The 20,336-nt window shown below is 29.5% G+C and overlaps 2 protein-coding genes across 3 annotated transcripts; both read right to left on the reverse strand.

Moving 5' to 3' along the window:
• Positions 1–3,312: 3,312 nt before the first annotated feature.
• On the reverse strand, positions 3,313–11,639 carry LOC115713215 (geranylpyrophosphate:olivetolate geranyltransferase, chloroplastic-like). Its single transcript, XM_030641700.2, has 10 exons — positions 11,304–11,639; positions 10,990–11,123; positions 6,583–6,729; positions 5,949–6,177; positions 5,397–5,467; positions 4,848–4,940; positions 4,638–4,755; positions 3,811–3,873; positions 3,675–3,707; positions 3,313–3,547 (listed from the first exon to the last, which is right to left on the reverse strand). Exons 1-10 carry the CDS (start codon positions 11,526–11,528, stop codon positions 3,473–3,475), a joined length of 1,188 nt encoding a protein of 395 aa, XP_030497560.2. The 5' UTR covers positions 11,529–11,639; the 3' UTR covers positions 3,313–3,472.
• Positions 11,640–13,114: 1,475 nt separating this feature from the next.
• LOC115713205 (geranylpyrophosphate:olivetolate geranyltransferase, chloroplastic-like) lies at positions 13,115–18,622 on the reverse strand. 2 transcript variants are annotated; one of them, XM_030641688.2, is made up of 10 exons: positions 18,339–18,621; positions 18,061–18,197; positions 16,501–16,647; positions 16,188–16,416; positions 15,786–15,856; positions 14,673–14,765; positions 14,405–14,522; positions 14,056–14,118; positions 13,919–13,951; positions 13,115–13,753 (listed from the first exon to the last, which is right to left on the reverse strand). In XM_030641688.2, the coding sequence occupies exons 1-10, from the start codon at positions 18,564–18,566 to the stop codon at positions 13,679–13,681; spliced, it is 1,194 nt and encodes a 397-aa protein (XP_030497548.2). In that variant the 5' UTR covers positions 18,567–18,621; the 3' UTR covers positions 13,115–13,678. The 2 variants fall into 2 exon arrangements, with proteins under 2 accessions (XP_030497548.2, XP_030497550.2); XM_030641690.2 differs by lacking the exon at positions 14,673–14,765 and having other exon boundaries at positions 18,339–18,622.
• Positions 18,623–20,336: the final 1,714 nt, after the last annotated feature.

A 20,336-nucleotide genomic window follows, 5' to 3' on the forward strand; every position in this document is an offset into this window, starting at 1 on the left:
TCGTTTAGAATTTTGTTGATTTGGATTGACAAGCTAGTTAATGTGGATATTTTGTTGATAGACAGGCAGCTCATTCACTGTAAACTCAAAATGGTGGGTTACAAGGAGGAGTTTTTTCTCACTGCGGTCTATGGTAGTAATTCGTTGAACGAGAGGAAAGATCTTTGGAATAAACTGACTAACATTGGGCACTTAAACGCTCATTGGATAATTCTAGGTGACTTCAATGCCATGTTTGCGTACAAAGATAGAAGTGGGGGTAGGAAAGTTCGAAGTTCAGAAATCCAGGACAGTCAAAACTGGCTTGCTTGGGGTCAGGTTGAAGAGTTGAAGACTGCTGGATCCTTTTTTACTTGGTCTAATAACCATGAGGAAGGTAGCCGTGTTTACTCAAAGTTAAATAGAGTTCTTACGAATGAAAGTTGGTTAGATAAGTTCCCGAATACAGAAGCTAGTTTCAGATGGGGGGCCCTCTCAGATCACAGTTATTGCCTCATTAAACACATTAAGACTGGTATCCGTGGGACTAAGCCTTTTCGTTTTAGCAATCACTAGATGTTCAAAGAGGGTTACAGAGAGACTGTCCTTTCTTCTTGGAAGAAGCACAAGGTTACTGATTTGAGCACTCTGCACCAGCAACTGTTCAGAGTGAAGCATATCCTGAAAACCCACTATGTTAAGAAGAGTGAGGATGTTACTGGTCTGTACAATGAAGCTCGGGACAAGTTTATAGCAACGCAAGAAGCCTTGGCCATCAACCCTTTGTGTCCTACAGCTATTACAACTGAAAAGGTGAATCATGCTAACTACATAGCTGCCCGAAAACAGTATTTCAGCTATTTGCATCAGCACTCGAAAGCTTGTTGGTTAAAGCTTGGAGATGAAAACACCAGTTATTTCCATGCTATCATGAAAAAGAGGAGAGTTGAGAATAAAGTGTGTTCGTTTACTGCCAATGGAGTTGTTGTTGATGAGTATGACAAAGTGGTTGAGCATTTTTTAAACCACTTTCGCAACTTCATGGGGAGGCAAAGCTCGGCTTCTAGACGAATGGATGAGGAATGCCTCGAGTTTGGGCAAAAGCTTACTCTCGAACATCAAGTGAGTCTAATTCGTCCTTTCAGCAAAAAGGATGTGAAAGAAGCTTTGTTTGGGATTCACTCGACCAAAAGTCCGGGGCCGGATGGGTTTGGTTCGGGTTTTTTCAGAGAGCTTTGGAATGATATTGGGGATGACTTCTCTTGTGCGGTGTTGGGATTTTTTCAAACCGGTAAGCTTCCTCAGGAAGTGAGTGCAACAACCATATCTCTCATACCGAAGATTGATAACCTTCAAGGAGCTACTGACTACAGACCAATAGCCTGCTGCACCACTACTTACAAATGCATTTCAAAAATGATTTGTACCAGACTCTCGGAAGTTCTCCCGGTCCTTATTCATGAAAACCAAGGTGCTTTTGTCAAGAAGAGACTTTTAGCTCATAACGTCTTGATTTTGCAGGATCTTCTAAAAGGATACACTAGGAAGACCATTTCTTCTAGATGTCTTATGAAGATTGATTTGAGCAAGGCTTATGATACGGTAGACTGGTGCTTTGTGGCTGATATTTTAAAAGCTCTTCGCTTCCCTTCTAAATTTATCACCTGGATCTTAAGCTGCCTTCACGGAGCTTCTTATGCCCTTCTGCTTAATAGAAGAATCCAAGGGTCGTTTAAAGGTGAAAAAGGCCTTCTTCAAGGGGACCCGATGTCCCCGCTTCTCTTTGTTATTATAATGGAATACTTAACCAGACTTCTTATTCAATGTTCTAAGAAGAAAGGGTTTGGTTTTCACCCGTTGTGCAAATCCTTAGGCCTTGTCAACCTGTGTTTTGCAGACGATCTCATTATTTTCTGCAAGGGCAATGACAAGTCTGTTCAGATGGTGAAAAATGCCTTCAATCGGTTTAGTGAAGCAACGGGCCTGGTTGCTAACAAAGACAAGTCAACGGTGTTTTTTGGGGGTATTCCAAATGCCAGCAAACAGAGACTTGCCAACATCTTACAAATGGAAGAGGGTTCTTTCCCTATGAAGTACCTCGGGGTGAATCTTAGACCAACCAAGTGGCGATCAACTGATTGTGGTATCATTTTAGACAAACTGCACAAGAATTTACACACTTGGGCTAGTAGGAATCTCTCGTTTGCTAGAAGGGCTCAATTGATTCATTCGATTTTGTTGGGGATCAGGAATTATTGGATGGGCTTATTTTTGCTTCCTCAAAAAATTACGGCGGCTATTGACAAATATTGCAGAGATTTTCTCTGGGGTTCTGTGGGAAACAGAAGCAAACTTCATATTCCTTCTTGGGAAAAAGTTTGTCTCCCCAAGAATGCAGGAGGCCTTGGCTTTAGAGAAGGTAAGGCTTGGAATATAGCGCTTATGGCAAAGTATATCTGGGCTATATCTAGTAAACAGGATAACCTTTGGGTTAGATGGATTGATGCAATCTATCTGAGAGGGCTGAGCTTTTGGACAGTTGAATTCAAGCAAGATGCGAGCTGGTACTTCAAAAAATTACTTCGTCTTCGTTCAACTGTCAATGAAACAATAGTCACTGCTGCTATTAAAAGAGGTAAGTTTAGTGCTAAACTCTTTTATCTCTCTTTTATTCAAGCTCAAAAGATTGATTATGCAAGGAACATTTGGAATAGAATGATTGTTCCAAAGCATAGGTTCATAGGATGGCAAATAGTGAATAATCAGCTGCTAACCAGGGACAATCTAAGCCGAGTTATGCCAATCTCTTCTCCTCTGTGCCCGGTCTGCTGTAGGGAAAATGAATCGCACCAGCATCTTTTTGTAACCTGCTGCTTTACTCGCAATCTGGTTGATGAGATTACCAAATGGTTTGGCCATATTGATTGGCCAATCGACTTCAGCTGTTGGTTCTCAAAGGCTGCTGTCAACTTGCAGGGAAGAATCACCAATGCTGTTATTTTGGCTACCCTTTACATGGTTTGGACAAACAGAAATAGTTGCATATTTGAGTTGAGTTGTAAGACAGCTAGCACCTTAAGTAGAGAGATCAAATCTTGTGTAAAATATAGATGTTTAATTGGTTGTAATGGGGGAAAAGGGAAGCTAGATAATCACATTTTTAATGTAATTTCCAGCTGGTTTTAATGGCAGATTTCGGTCTGCAGCTGGTGTTGTTTGCTTGTTTGTTTTGTCTGTTTGAATAAAGATCTTCTTCTTGTTCAAAAAAAAAATTCAAGGTTAAGATATTTGTCGGGTCATTACAACTCTAGATGTGGAAATATGAAAGTGAAATTTTAAATAAAATTTAGTGTCTTACACTATATTATTATATTATTTTTGCTGTAAACAAATAATGCATACATTTAAATTTAAATAGGTAAGATCCACCACTAAATTATACGAATATTTAGCTATAAATAATATAATGTGTTGGACACCTAATGTGTCTTAATTATATGAAAACATATACTAAATATTCAGCATAATAAAGCTTCCACATGAACTCGTAAAATCTTCTGCCTGCTTCCTGCATTGTACAACCCAATATAAAATATAATCAGATGTAAAATTAATTCATTAGAAAATTAGTATTATTTTTATGTACTAATAAAGAGGATAATAACACAATTAATGGTAGTCATTTTGAGTATTACCGGGTCGTAATTTGTTAACGCAAAATCTCGAGTCTGTAAAGTACAATTAAACAATTAAAAATATTTAGAATTTTTTTTTAAATATAATGATATATTTGTTTTTTTTAAATAGATAATTTAATTCAAAATGGCAAACCTGGAGGATTAACCAAAATGCTAAGATTGCATGAGAAAGTAACATTACGTTACTGTTGAAAGCCTGTAATTAAATAAGAAATGATGAGAAGAAATGATGGCAAACCTGGTTTTTTAATAAATTCTTAAAGCTAAGGGCCACCATTGACATAGAGGCTTTGATTCGAGTTGGCAGGTATGGAAAGTTTAAAGTCAAAGAGTTTTATCTCTCTCTAATCAAAGCAAAAAAAGTTGAATATGCTCCAAAAGTTTGGCACAAGCTCAATATTATACCTAAGCACCGGCCCCTTTATTTACTGACAAGCTATTAATGATTAACTATTAACTAGGGATCACATAAGCAACATTATGCCTATTCCTTCTAATTTGTGTCCTGTTTGTGAAGCTTATAGAGAAACCCACCATCACTTGTTTGTGAATTGTTGTTTTACCAACAAAATTATAACTGATATAGGAAGATGGCTTGGTCTGTATCAATGGCCTCAAGACTTTAAAGAGTGGAAAGAATTGGTACTTCAAGCCTCTCACTAATTTGCAAGATAGTGTTTTAAACTCTGTCATGACAACAACCATTTAATTTTTGTGGTTGAACAGGAACAATTGCATTTTTGACTTTACTTGTAATACTACCAATCATATTAGTAGGCTTCAAAATTGGTAGTTTGGCTTTCTTTGAGCTGCTGCATTTATTCCAGTAGGCTTTTGTTTTGTTTGGTTTGGTTTGATTAAAAAGTTTTTCATTTAAATTAGAGTATATTAATTGTGATATTAAATTTTATTAATTGTCTCACAATATATATTGAAATACAAATAATATAGATGAGATACCTGGGGCCAGATAATCCCAGCAAGTATAGCAGCCACATAGGATAGGAGAACAATTCCAGAACAAAATAATGTCAAGTTTCTGGAACCATATTTACTTGCCAAGGTTGATATGCCAAATCTGAATTGAAAAAAATATATAAAAATTATTTCATCAATAATAATTATTAATTTAAACTAATTATAAGGTTTATATAAAAGAATTTAACATACTTAGTGTCGCCTTCAACGTCTGAAGCATCTTTGATTAAAGCTAAAGCTGAACCCATTGATTTCATAAATGCTAGCAGGAAAGTAAAAGAAGGCCTGAAAATCAAATTGAAATTCAAACATATAATACAATCAAATTTAAAATACAGGGAAATCGTTTATGTTATTGGAAAAGTTTACAAAGTTTAAGTACACTCCAATCTCTAAAATACGTGTTTTAGTATTTATCAGAATTTTTTACACATGTAAATTTTTAAAAAAAATTAAATAGTTTATGGTGTTGAAAATAATATTTAATTAAATATATTATTACATTTATGATTTTTATTTTTATATATATATTGTTTGAATCTTATTTGAATATTTTAAATTATTCAATTTTTTGTTTTGAAATTTTACAGATAATTATATATGAAAAAATTGAACTAAAACTTAATTACTCTCGAATGCTAAAAGAAAATTCTTAAGTGGTGTATTATAAACTTATCCTATATTATATAGTATATCTTAGGATAGTATTGAGTTTTTAATTAAATAGATACTATTACCCACCTCAACTCAAATGGTAGGCCAAGAGCTGCTCTGCTGGCATAATAAAATGTGAAATTTGTAATAATATGGGCCTGTGCAAGCAGATTAAAAAAAAAATATGAAAATTATAAATTTTATAAGTTTTTATATTTTTAGTGTAAAAATATAGTTTTTTTTTAATATGAGAAATCTGGTAACTAGATACTCTTATAGTAAGCAGAGAGGTAACTAATAATTACTATAAATAAATAACTAAATATCTTATGTTATTTTTTTTATATATTTTTTTAACTTTTTTTTTTTAAGAAAAAGCTATAGTTTTTACAAATTTATGCTTTAGAAATCATAAAAATAAAATTCCAACGAATATATATATTTATATATAAATATGGGAGTGTACAATCTTACTTTAATAAATTTTTTGATAGAAATCTTACTTTAATAATTATCTCATCTAACTAAATGGTGATCTTAATAAAATTAAGAAATTAGTAACAGAAAAAATATGATAGTTATAATTAAAGAGAACATATTTTGTGTGAAGATATGATTATTGTTAGTAAAGTAAAATACCAGGAAATTGAGAAGAAATGCAGTGGAAGGATTTTGCTTCCATCTAAATGGTGGAACAGAATAGACAATCCCACCAAAAATACCAAAACAGTAGCCAAATATATAGAGTGGTCCACCCTTCATTTTTATAGTTATTATCAATCCAAACAGTGCCACAATTATGCTCATAATCCAAGCTGTGTTTACTGATATTTCCCCTGAAGCTAGTGGTAGATCAGGCTTGTTTATTCTGAAAATTATTACTCATCAATAACTTAAAATTCATCTTAATTTTTTTTTTTGTTACAAAAAATTGTTGTAGCTAGGGAGATTAGTAGTGCACTTATTTTTATAAATCTAAAAAAAATCTTACACATTCTTTTAATAAACAAATAACCCAACTTTATTTATGACCCACAAAAATTATAATTGTTATCCTACTAGAAGTTCGATAGCATAACAAGTATAATTAAATATTACTAAAATTATTAACTCAAATTAATAATTAAAAACACAGTCAAAAAAAAAATAATCATAAAATGCATATAATTTCTTTCTTTCTTTCTTTTTTTTTTTGAAATCTATTCAAATTTCTTTTAATAAGTAGAATTTAGATTGTTATATAAAAAAAATTGAAATTAGAATTATGTGATACCTGTCAATGTGAAGATCGTAAATCTGATTGATGGTAGTTGTAAAAGAAGCAATGCATAATACAGCCACCAAAAAAAAGAATGCCTTGAACATGAGAGACCAACTTATTAAATTTGTGTTATGCAACAACTCTTTCCCAAACAATCCACTGCTCTCCCATACCAAAATTAAAACAAATATCATATATTAATTATTTGTAACAATGTTATTCAATATTATGCAACTTAATATTTATGTATTGCCACATTTAACTCTCAAATCTAAATTTTTGGGGACAAAATATGTTAATCTTTTTTGTTATTTAAGGTGGCCTTTTCTTTCTTATGTTAAATGCCAAATAGATTGACATTGTACATGTGGATGTATGTGTTTTTATATGTTCGAATAAGTTTAGTTATTTAAATATTATAAAATTGATTTAAAATTAATTTTGAAATTTAAAAAATAATAACAAATTAAAAATAATATATAAAAAAATAATTATGTCATCTTCTTCTTCTTTTTGTAACGAGATCTCTCTTCTTCTTTTTTCTCTCACGAGATCTCTCTTTGTATCATATGAAGGTCCAACCTTAAGCATAGACGGACCAAGCATGTGCCTACGATCCACCTAGTTCCAGGGTTTAAATTTTTTTTTTTTTTTTTTTTAAATAAGGACTCAAAAATAATTATTTTTCTATGGCCCACTAAATCATTGCTTATATAAAGTAAAACCAATAACTTATGAGGGTTTGGGTTTGTAAGAATAAGAAAGTTAATCTATGTTTGCTATGATCTGTCCAATTTTTTTTGGTTAGTAAATAATGTACAATTAGAGCTCCTTTGGTCATATAAGAATTATATTGTATTAAATAATAAGTAACATTACGTTTAGATAAAATATTATATTGTATTAATTAAAAATTAAAATCTAAATCCAACCCATTTAGAGTTTGAGTCTCGGGTCTCGGGTCTTGGGTTCGGGTCCGGGTCCCAGGTCCTAGTTCTAGGTCGGGTTTGGGTCCGAGTCCATGTCTGGGTCCGGGTCTCAGGTTCGGGTCCGGTCCCAAGTTTAGGTCTGGGTCCGAGTCTAGTTTCGAGTCCAGATCTCGATTCGAGTCTCGAGTTCAGGTTCGGGTCAGAGATTGGGGTTGATTCCAGATCTTTTATAAATAAATTATAATATAAGCTAATACAGACTATTTGTTATGTATTAAACAATACAACTTACATTGTATTAAAAATTTGTCGTAATAATTAATACAATACATTTATTATTTAATACAATACAGTCCTTATACGACCTACCAAATAAGCTCTAATACAATGTGAATTGTATAATTTAATACATAACAAATGATTCGTATTAACTTGTTTAATAATATTTACAAAGGATATGGGGTTCGGGTTTGGGTCCCGAACCCCAGACCTGGCCCCAACTTTAGCACCGAACCCCAAACCCGGACTACGACCCAAGGTCTCAAAATGCTAAAAGTATGCCTATACCTAGGAATGTACCTACGTGCAGATGAGGGTGAGCGCCACCCCTTTAAAATAAAAATTATAACATATATTTTTAAATTAATTACATCATATAGTATAATTAAAACTAGCAATAAAAAATTAACAAAGGGTTTGTTAGAGTAAAATTAGTACTTTACATATGTGTGTTCAAATACCAAAGTTTATTTATTTTTTTTTTATTTTATGAAAATGCTCATGATAGAAATTAAACTCCTACCATTAAGAATTTTATTAAAGAGCTTCTTATCCATTGACACCAAAATCTATATCATTATGTTTTAGCTTTAAATTATATTAAATACTTTAAAAATAGGGCCCTTAAAAATACAATTTTTTAGCATATTATATATTATGATACTTAGTCTTATAGCTCAGCTCGCTACTGCCCATGCCCCTACCAACTTAAATGTCAACAGGAGGGCGGGGCAAGGACAGAGATTTCTTTCCTATTTCCATACATACTTTCTAAATTTACTCTATATTCACCTCAATACTTATTTAAATCAAAACAAAGACGGGACCAGAATTACCTGTCAGGAAAAAGATTCCTATTAAGTACTCATTACATATATATTTTTAAAAGAAAAAAATAATGTCTCAAAGAGAATTTAAAAGAATAACAAGCATAAAAACTCATTAACACAATAAACATAAGTGAAATAGTGTGTATAGTAAATAGAATTAATAAATACAAAATTGGTAATCGTAAATAAATGGTTAAGTGTCATTTTTCTTTTAAAGCAGTTAAATGTGATTATTAATATGCATCACCTCGAACTTTTTTATGAAAATTGAAATATCTCATTAGTGTAATCAGTAAAAAAAAAGCATGAAGTTATTTTAATTGTAGTATTATGATTTTAAAACTTAAATATATAGGGAAATTTACACTCTTTACTAACTTTTCCCCATGTATTACAAAAATACTGTACCACGCCCAAATTTACGTTTATACTGTTTTTTTTTTTTTTAATTTCGGCAGTATACTGCCAAATTGTATATGTTATTGTTTTGTTTTTTTTTTTTTGATTGATTGGGACATGGGCTCAAGTTATTTATTTAATTTTTTATTTTAATGGATGTAAAAATTATTATTTATTATTTTTAATATTTAATAATTATTATTTTTTGAGATAATTTAATAATTATTATTTTGATGAAAAGGTTGATGGGATGTGTCATAAAAGTGACATGTTTTACTTTTTCTTTTATTTAAATAAATTTAAAAATCACACCCCATGTCTCACTCTTTTTCTTTTATTTAAATAGATTTAAAAATCTCACTCCCATTTCTCACGATTCATCTTCTTCTTCATCTTTATCTTCTAGCTTTTCACATAAATCTCACCCCCATGTTCTAATATTCATCTTCTTCTTCAAGTTTTTTTTTCTTCATCTTTACCGTTGTTTTAGTATTGTTCTACTATTGTTTTTTATGATTTTTATTTTTTTCATGTTCAGTTCTTCTTCTTCATCTTCTTTTCTTTTCTTCTTTTTTTTTTCTTTTTTTTTTGTTTTTAAATTTTTGAAGTTCTTAATTATGTTTTTTTTTGAAAATATAAGAGTTAGTGTGGTTTTTTTTTGTTCTAATTTTCTAGAACTTTCTTGCAAATATAGTGCATTTAGTATTGAGGATGTGCACAACATAGTTAATTTTTGATCATTTTTTTCTTTTATTGTTTTATTTGTTTTAGTATTGTTTTAGTATTGTTTTACTGTTGTTTTTCATGATTTATTTATTTGATGTCGATTTCACTGCCCTTGCTCCATCTCGCTGGAATTAATAGGTATTTTCTGGGTGTTCTCGTGTTGTTGTGATGGTTCTGTCTGTGAGTGTGGAAGATGGAGGCTATAAATACATTTCTTCTTCGTTCTCTTTGGCTATTTTTGTGGTTTTTTTCTTTTGGTTCTCCTATAAATATATTTGACGAGCTCACTCACAAGAGAGTTTTGAGGTGTGTGTTTCTTTTACATTTTTCTAAGTAGTTATATTTGCTTCATTTGTTTTTGTGTTGTTTCAGTGTTGTTTTAGTAGTTTTTTTTATTATAATTTTCTAGGAATAGACTTGCAAATATAGTTGATTTTGCATCTGGTGTTGAGGTTGTGCCGCAGATTGTTTGTTTTTTTTGATCATTTTTTTCTTTTGTTTTGTTTGATTGTTTTAGTGTTGTTTTACCGTTGTTTTGCCGTGATTATTTATTGACGTCGATTTTACTACTTTTGTTCAATCTTGTCGGAATTAATGGTTATTTTTCGGTTGTCTTGGTGTTGTTGTGGTGGTTATGTCTGTGATTGTCAAAGATGGAGGTCTCATACTTTTGTTTTGGTATTGACAGTATAAAAGAACAAAAAAAAAAGGAGGACAGTATAAATGTTAATTCTGCCGTGTGGCAGTAAAATTGATAAGTATTACCCCAAATCCAGTATTTTTGTGAAATGCCCATATACATATATCATATCGGGACGGGTTCGGGGTGGGTATCTATTCCCATGCCCCTTTATTATTTTTGACTCGAGTATGAATATTTAAACTCATACCTGTTCCCACCCCCGAAAGTCCGCCCTTACCCAATTAGGAGCAAGTACCCGCAGGTATAATTGCGATCCCTAATTTTTATTTTTATAGTTTTTAAGATATAAATTTGTAAGTATATATATAGTTTTTTTTTTTTATTTTATGGAAAATTTTAAAATAAAAAAGCTTAAAAAAATATGAAAAAAATAATATAAAGTAACTACTCATTTCTCTAGTAACTCTAAGGGTATTCTTATTTGATTTTTTCATATTTGAGAAAAATGCCATATTTTTGCACAGAAAGTATAAAAACTCATAAAATTTGTAATTTTCTCAATTTGTAAATTAATATATTAAAAATAAAATTATGAGAATGAATATATACTTACCAAGCGCATGAAGTAAATGCTATGATTGTATATGGTCTTTGAAGTTTCCAACATGCCTTCCCAAAGTTTAAAATTTTAGTTGCTACTGAATGATTATCAGATTCTGGAGGCTCAGTTTGATTTGTAGTAGCTGCCTGTTAACACATCATTATTACTATTATTGTTGTTGTTGTGTATTTTTTTCTTTTAGGTTGAAGAATGGAAAGCACAATTATAATTACCCTCTAATTAAATATAATATTAATTAAATATTATGTATCATTAAGAAGAAAAAAAAATATACAAATATATAGAAGTAAGAGACACACACATACCCTAATGGAATTTTTTGCGATTGATAATGATTCTGAGCATTTGTTTTGTAGATGAAAACTCTTGGTGGAGCAATGTTTAGAGGGAAAATTATTGTAAGAGTATTTAATTGGTGTTTTAGGGTGTCGATAACATAATAATGAGGTTTTGGGATTATTATTGTGAGGATTTAATAAAGTATGGTAATTAGTTTGAAATGAAAAGGTACAAACTGATGAGAGTCCCATGAAGATTATTATTGATTGAATATTAAGAAAAAATGAGGGAAAGAAAGGGTTAGAATAACATAGTGATATCAATAATGAAAAATTAACAAGATTTATAGTAAAACAATTTTTGCTTGGTTTCAAAATTTAAAGTCATCCATGTTTTAGAAGTCATGCATGGTAGGCACATCTATCTTTCTTGCCTAATTAATTAATTATGGCTATACAAACCATGCATGCATGTAGAGCTCTACACTACGATGAGATTAAATTTATACAATCATATCAAAATTAATATTTTGATTTAGTGTTGAAAATTTATGAATTATTGTAACTATTAAAACATGTTCGGAAATCCCTCATCTCGACCACCAAATACCATCTAGAATCTTCCTACAGGACCCTCCTACCCGGAGCCTCACATCTAGAACTTCCAATCCGGGACCTCCCAACTAGAGCCTTCTCAAAATAAATCCTTAACCACACACACACATTTTTGAAACTATCAATTTGGACCCCATCTAAAAACTTTGATCCAGAATATACCATCCAAACCTCACTCATCACCTATTCGGGATCCCTTGATAAGGATACTAACAACCAGGTCACACCAATCCAAGCAACCAAAACTCTAGGCTCTTAACTCTAGATTCACCAACCCCAAACCTAATCATTGAAAACACTGTCTAGGACTACCCTTCCGAACCTTACCACTCAAATCACATATGACAAGTACAACTCATTCGAAACCATTTTGGGCAGAAAAGAGTTCAAAACTACTCAACTTTCAGACCTTCAAAATTAAGTCATTCCTTGACCAAAGGCTATCAAACTTACCAAAAAGAGGGTAATCTAAACAAAACATACACTTCAAAAGCATCTAAAACCACCTAAAACTAATTTCACCATATTGTTGAGTGGACTTTGAGTTCAAAAACTCGAACTCCTCCAACACGAACTACATCAGCTAAAATCTTACAAACCAACACAGAATTCAACCTTAAATCAAACCAACAACAATTTTAAGCTCAAACAAACTCTACAAAACCTAACCCATAAAATCCAAACTAATTACAACAAAAGCTTTTCTTTTAAAAATTTAAAGAGACAAAGGAGATAGGTTACCTTGATACTCCTTCTAATTCAACACTAACTCTAGTTAGAATTTCTTAGTTAATTGGTGTGTAAATTATTATAAAAAATCTGGTTTGAGGTTGTTATGACCTAGAAATGGACCAAATGGATGTGAAAACAACATTTTTGCATGGGAGATCGACTTGAAGAATAAATCTAAATGGAAGAGCTTGATGGATACAAAAGCAGCAAACCAAACCAGGTATGCCTCCTACAAAAATCACTTTATGGGCTTAAACAAGCCCCAAGGCAATGGAATCTAAGGTTTCATGAATTTTTGATTAGTATTGGGTATAGTAGAAGTGATTATGACCCCTGTATGTATTATAACAATGAACCAATTTGGTTACTATTGTATGTTGATGATATTCTCATAATTGTTAACAAAAGGCAGGCTATAGAAAAATTAAAACAAAGTCTGAATACAGAATTCGAAATGAAAGATCTTGGAGAAGCCAAGATGATACTTAGGATTGACATAAGAAGAGACAGATCAGAGAAGCTTTCACTATCATAGAGAAGTTACATACAAAAATTGATACAAATTCTGCATGAGTGAAGCAAAACCAGTTAGCACATATTTCAAGTTAACACAGAGCTAATCACCCAAAATTGAAGAGGAGAAAATGTACATGGATACAAACTCATGTTTGTGTATGAGGTACATGATCAAGCATTGATCACATCAGTTCAAATAATAAATTCATGTTTGTGAATGATATATATGTTGTGAAAGGAGGATACAAACTCCTTGTTGTAGACTTCCTTACAAAGCATCTTGTGGTGTTAAAACCTGGCAGATTCTTCTCATTTTGCTTTCACTATCGCCTTTTTAGGCATGAGGATTCGCTGTGGAATCTTCATGTCAACTCTCGTCCAGCTATAACTGTTTACAAGTATGGTTTTTCTTCATTTTAAGTGAGAGCGAACATTAATTTAAATATAACTATGTAAAGATTTGCTACTAAATTATATCAATAACAATAAATTTTATTTATAATATGTTGAGAGTAAGTGTGTTTTATAATAACAAGGCTCTAAATGAAAACATATACTAAATATTCAGCATAATGGAGCTTCCACATGAACTCGTAGAATTTTCTGCCTGCTTCCTGCATTGTACAACCAATATATATATATAAATAATTAATGTATGATTAATAATTAATTAGAAAATTATATTATTTTTTATGTATATAATAATAATAATAATAATAATAATAATAATAATAATAATAATAATAATAATAATAATAATAATAAGTGTATATAATTACCGGGTTGTAATTTGTTAGAGCAAACTCTCGAGTCTGTACGCAATTAAACAATTAAAAATATTTATAAATATGTGAAAAAAATTATTATAATAATATATTTGCTCTTAATTTCTTTTGTGAGAATTTAAATGGCAAACCTGAAAAATTAACCAAAATGCTAAGGTTGCATGTGAAAGTAACATTACGTTACTCTTGAAAGCCTGTAATTAAATAAGAAATGATGAAAAGACAATTAACATTAATAAATAAAATACTTGAATTATTTTAGAAATAATAATAAATTAATCAAGAATTGAATGGATGAATCTTATGAGTATTATTTCGGGTGTGACTCATATGGTAAATATAATATGATATGAATTTAAATTTTATCTAATTAAATTAGAATATGTATTAAAATGTAATATTAAATTATACAAATAATAATTAATGGCATGTGTGTTAGACAATATTTTAGTACCTCATAATGTATAATTAATAAAATACCTGTGGCCAAATAATGGCAGCAAGTATAGCAGATACATAGGTTAGAAGAACAATTCCAGAACAAAGAAATGTTATGTTTTTAGCACCATATCTGGTTGCCAAGGTTGATATGCCATGCCTATATAGAAATAAGATAATAAGTAATATTATTAAGTGTGTGTTTAAAAAAAAAAAAGGAAAAAAAATGATAATAAAATATTTATAAATGATAATTTTAAATAAAATAACTAATTAAACTAATTAAGGTTGGCATAAGAATTTAACATACTTGGAGTCGCCTTCAATGTCTGAAACATCTTTACATAAAAATAAAGCTGATCCCATTGATTTAACAAAGGCTAGGATGAAAGTAAAAGGAGGACTGAAACTCAAATTCAAATTCAAACACATGATGAGATGTTATAATACATCAAATTTTGATAAGAATCGTTCAGCAAGAAAAAAAAAAAAAAACACAAAAGTCGAATTATCCCAATGAAGAAATAATTAAAAATCATTTTACATGATATACCTCATTAATTTAAATTGCCAACATTTTTCTAATTAACTTTTTATTTTTTTAGAAAAATGAAAATACTTTTTAAAAACATGTTTTATAAAATTGTTTTCACTTTTTTTAATTGAGAATTAAACTTTTAAAAAATTTGAAAAAAAAAATAATCACTTTAACAATTTTTTAAACGGTTTTTTTTTCTTAAATAGTATTTTGGTCGACTTCCACCCCAACTTAGACCTTGGGACCCAGATTCCGGCCCTAGCCCCAATCGTGGACTCGGACCACAACCTCGACCTCAGACACAGATTTGAATTCGACTTAAATAAAAATAAAATTAAAAAATTAAAAAATAACAGTGGTTATAGAGAAGTACATTTCTATTTTCTAAAAAAAAATTAAAAACACAAATTTTATTTTTATTTTGGTGATTATAAAATTAAAAAAATAAAAATATTACCAAACGTTTCCTTAATTGCTAAAATTTAAAGTGATCATTGGAATAATTTTAGTTTAGTCTAGAGTTTGATTAATTTCTCATTTTCCATGATTTTTATTTTTTAAACAAAAGCACATGATTCTTCTTTTATTTTAACCTTTTTTATTTATTTCAAAACAAAATCTTTCATATATTCTCAATATTTAATTAATACACTATGATGACTTTTTTTTTCTTTCAAAAATTATGAGAAAAGCAATAAAAATTAGACTTAACAAATTAATTACATCGATAGTTGTCTTTGAATATTTTTGGAGTACAAATATTGTAATCAAAATGATGGTAGTATTTATTTTTCTATTTTCTTTAGTTTTTTTGTATTGTTTAATCACTAACAAATTTATTGATATGTGTAATTTTTATTGGTATAAATTTGTGGTAGTACCCACCTCATCTCAAATGGTAGACCAAAAGCTGCTCTGCTAGCATAATAACATGTGAAATTTAAGATCACCAGACCCTGCACAGTGTTATATATTTTAATAAATAATTACCTCATATTAAATTGATTTCTTTTGAAAAAATTAATTAATTAATTAGTTATAGAAAAATTATCAAAAGTTACAGTTAAAGATAAGAAGTAGTAAACGTGCACTAAAATACTACTTTTAATAACGTAGCAGTGTTGCTATAATATTTTGTGTAACATTCATTAATTACTCATAGTAAAGTAAACAGTAATGATATATATATAAATTATAAAATATGCTCAGGCTTAATATAAAAGTGATATTTTTTTCTATATATATTATTTGTGTGCATATATCATTACTTATAATAAAATAAATTACCATAAAATAACTGGAAAATGCGGTATTAGGATTTTGCTTCCATCTAAAAGGTGGAACAGAATAGAGAGCTCCAACCAAAATACTAACACAATACAGAGAAATAAAGAGTGGACCACAGTTCAATTTTATAGTTAGTATCAACCCAGTTAGGGCCACAATTATGCTCATAATCCAAGCTGTTTCAATTGACATTTCCCCTGAAGCTAGTGGTAGATCAGGCTTGTTTATCCTGATAATGAAAATTATATTAATTAAGTGTAATTATCAATATTAGTTTAATTTTACAAAATTAAAAATGTAGTGATAATTGTACCTGTCGATGTCCAAATCGGTAATCTGATTAATGATATTAGTACACAAATTAACGCTCAAAATAACCATCAAAGAAGAGAATGCCTTCAACATCAGAGACCAACTCAATAAATTTGTGTTATGAAACAACTCTCTCCCAAACAAACCACTGTTCTCCAATAACAAAACAAAATTAATACATCAATTGCAATCAAGTTGGTTGCACATATATACACTTGATACACATATTACAAAAAATCTTATTTTAATTACTACAAAATTTATAACTAAAAATAAAAATATGGTGGACTAAATATGTTAGCATTTTATTATGAATAAGAGTGATGTTTAGTTTCATAAAATCTAAATTGTGACTAAAAGTCATCATTAATTATAAAGGATATAGGTTTTTTTTCTTAGTGACACATGATTCATGAATAAAGGAAATTTTCGCTCAAATTATAAAGGAGTTTTTACATTTCATATTGAAATTTTTAATTTTTATACTTTTTTATTGTAGGGTAAATTTTTTTCAAAAATACTGTTTTTTTTTCGAAAATACTGTGTAAGTTTTATACTGTGTAGTGTGTACTGTGTTAAGTTTTTACTGTTGTTTCACGGTTAATTTTAGTTTTTCACTGTTGTTTTAATTATTCTGTTTTGTTGTTTTGCGATTGTTCAATAAAAAGACATTATTTTTATAAAAGAATTTCATGTTATAATAAAATTATAAATTTTTACCCAAAATTTAATATTTTTCTAAAAACTTCTAATTTTTGTTAAAATGTGTCCCTTTTTTCCTATTGATAAGAGTGTATTTCTTGAATGTGATCAAATTATAGATCGGTTATTTTTTTTTTTCTATAAGATTGTCTACATTAAAGTTATAGTAGAGTACATCCAATAGGTTTTGAAAAAATTAATTATGAATAATTTACAATATTCAAAACTAAACTCCAAATAGTAAATTTAAATGCACCTACCTAAAAATAAAAAATAAAAAATAAAAATGTGTAATTATCGGTTTGAATTCTCTTTTTGACAATATAAATTATTCAAAAATATTCAAAATTTGATAAAATATTTAATATAATTACAATATATATTGGCAACTTCTGTTATTAGTTTAGGGGATTATATTTAGACAAATGCAATATAATGTATTAGATTATAATTGTTGTATTTTTTAAAAGTGTTATAGTATTAGAATGTTTTTTTTTTTTTTTAAAAAAAAAAAAAAGTGTTAAAAATAATGAAAAAAATATAAAATAAAATATTATATTTTTACTATAGAGATTTTTAATATTTTTAAAAGATATGCTACCCATAGTGATGCTTACGCCCCTCCTCTCCGGATTCTTCCTAATCCTAGCTAGTTACACACATAGGGTAACCCAATTAGTTACAAGTTACAAATACTTTTTTTCCCTAAAATTTTCCTAACATTTGGAGTAAGTACAAAATAATAATTATTAGGAAAAAAAAAAACATTTTTAAAAAGAAAATGTTTATATATATAATTATACAAATGACCGTATTTGGAATTAAAATTAAGAGCATATTGAAAATAATGAGTACTTACCAAGCGCATGAGATAACTCCTATGAATGTATACGGTCTTTGAAGTTTCCAACATGTGTGCCCAAAGCTTAAAATTTTAGTTACTACTGAATATTTAGTATTAGATTCAGGAGGCTCAGTTTGATTTGCAGTATCTGTCTATTAAATGTTAACACAATATTATTTTTCTTAATTGTAAAATAGAAAACTCAATTCTATCTTATGTATAATTTAGGAAGAAAGAAAGAAAGAAATTGCCATATAAATATATATATCTACAAGCAAGAAACCCACACATACCCTAATGGAATTTTTTGCAATTAATAATGATTTTGAGCATCTGTTTTGTAGATGAAAGTTCTTGTTGGAGCAATAGTTAGAGGGAAAATTATTATAAGAAGATGTAATTATTGGTGTTTTGGGGTGTTGATAAGATAATAGTGAGCTCTTGGGATTCTTATTATGAGGGTTTAATAAAGTATGGTAATTAGTTTGAAATGAAAAGTTACAAACTGATGAGAGCTCCATGAGGATTATTGTTGATTAAAAAGGACAAGAGGGAAAGAAAGGCTTAATTAGAAATGAAAAATTAACAATATTTATAGTAAAATAATTTTTGTCCTCATTTCAAAATTGAAAGCCATCCATTTTTAGAAGTCATGCATGGTAGGCACATCTACCTTTCTTGCCTAATTACTTACTGCTGTGATTAATTATGTATGGTTTACAAACCATGTAGAGCTTCATTCCACACAATGACAGCAGGTAAAATATCATTTTAGATTTTGTGTTTTGTAAAAGTTATTAATTAGACTATCTGTTTTATTAAATGACAAAATAGATCTTATATTTTCTATAATAGTAAAAATAAGATCATGAGCTCAATTTTTAATAATTTTATTTTTTAATATATCAAACTTCAAGACAATTTTTAACACAAACAGATACAAAAATATAATCAGTTTTTTCATAACATCTCTAGATCAGATTATTATTATTAAGTTTTATTTTGATAAAAAAATAATTTCAGAATCCTATTTGTACAATTTTAGAAAATATAGAATCAATTTTGTCATTTAATAAAATAGAGGGTCTAATTAATAATTTTTACAAAATACAGAGTTCAAAATAATATTTACCCATAAAAATATGTATTAATCAAAATTAAAATTTAATATTTTAGAGTTGAAAACTAATGAATAATATTAATTTTTTTTCAATGTCTATAATTACAATAGTAATACTTAATTAAAAGTTTAGAGACCACTTTATTATAAAAACATGTAGCTGTGTCAACAATCTAACATGCCCCAAAAGGACATTTTAACTCACAGGGTCACCATTACAACTTACAAGAAAAACTAAACTTCAATGACAAACTTGCCAAAAACGAATTTGGCAACTATCTTTGATGTATACAGATAAGTTAGGTTAATTAGCAATTTTTTTCCTCGAATTTTGACATATACTAAATCATGTCCCCTGAACTTTTTTAGCCGTTAAAAATTCCCCCCGAACTATTGAGATTGTTAAATTTAAGGACTTTTGTCTAATTTCATTTAATTTTACTATTTCAGTGATTGTTTATGTACTAAACCATGCTTCCCAGACTTTGATATATATCAAATCGTGCCTCCCAAATTTTGATATATACTAAATAATGCCCCCTGAACTTTTATCCATGCTAGAATTTTTTTACTAAAATTCAACAAAAGTCCTTAAATCTAACAATCTTAATAGTTCAGGGGGAATTTTCGACGGCCAAAAAAATTCAGGGGGCATGATTTAGTACATGTCAAAGTTCAAGGGAAAAAAATTGCTAATTAGCCTTTTTTTAAAAAAAAAAAAAGAAGAAAAAAGGATAACTCTTAATATTCTTTCTCCCATAATGCCTCACAATATCTTGACAAACTAGAATATTATGAGCAATGTATCTCCCATGAACAAATCCACCCTGGTTTTCAGCTATGATCTCAGGATGTATTCTTCTCAATCTTGAGCAAATAACCTTTGTAGCAACCTTATAAATCACATTGCAGAATGAAATTGGTCTGTAATCCTTCACACTACCTGGGCATTTGCCTTTAGGAATTAATGTAATCGTTGTTGCATTAATTTCTTTAAGCATTTTCCTAGTGCTGAGGAAGCTAATCACTGCATCTTCAACTTCTGTTCCCACTAAATCCCAGTTGTCCTGATAGAATGCACTACCATATCCATCTGGGCCAGGAGCCTTCATACTAGGGATAGCAAAGATCGTATCTTTGACCTCAAGTGTAACGCCCGTATTTGAAATTT

The sequence above is a fragment of the Cannabis sativa genome, chromosome X (assembly GCF_029168945.1).
Source record: "Cannabis sativa cultivar Pink pepper isolate KNU-18-1 chromosome X, ASM2916894v1, whole genome shotgun sequence".
Classification (NCBI taxonomy): Eukaryota; Viridiplantae; Streptophyta; class Magnoliopsida; order Rosales; family Cannabaceae; genus Cannabis; species Cannabis sativa.

Bases quoted from the DNA above. Each gene is read 5' to 3' on its own strand.
- LOC115713215 (XM_030641700.2), bottom strand. From the start codon at position 11,528: ATGGGACTCTCATCAGTTTGTACCTTTTCATTTCAAACTAATTACCAT. The intron at 5,468-5,948 runs GTATTTTACTTT...CTGCTTGCACAG, and splicing joins CATTTCTTCTCAATTTCCTG to GCCCATATTATTACAAATTT. The intron at 3,708-3,810 runs GTTTGCCATTTT...TGTACTTTACAG, and splicing joins CATTTTGGTTAATCCTCCAG to ACTCGAGATTTTGCGTTAAC.
- LOC115713205 (XM_030641688.2), bottom strand. From the start codon at position 18,566: ATGGAGCTCTCATCAGTTTGTAACTTTTCATTTCAAACTAATTACCAT. The intron at 16,417-16,500 runs GTACAATTATCA...TTTCATTATCAG, and splicing joins ACCGATTTGGACATCGACAG to GATAAACAAGCCTGATCTAC. The intron at 14,766-15,785 runs GTGGGTACTACC...TTTGAGTTTCAG, and splicing joins GGTCTACCATTTGAGATGAG to TCCTCCTTTTACTTTCATCC.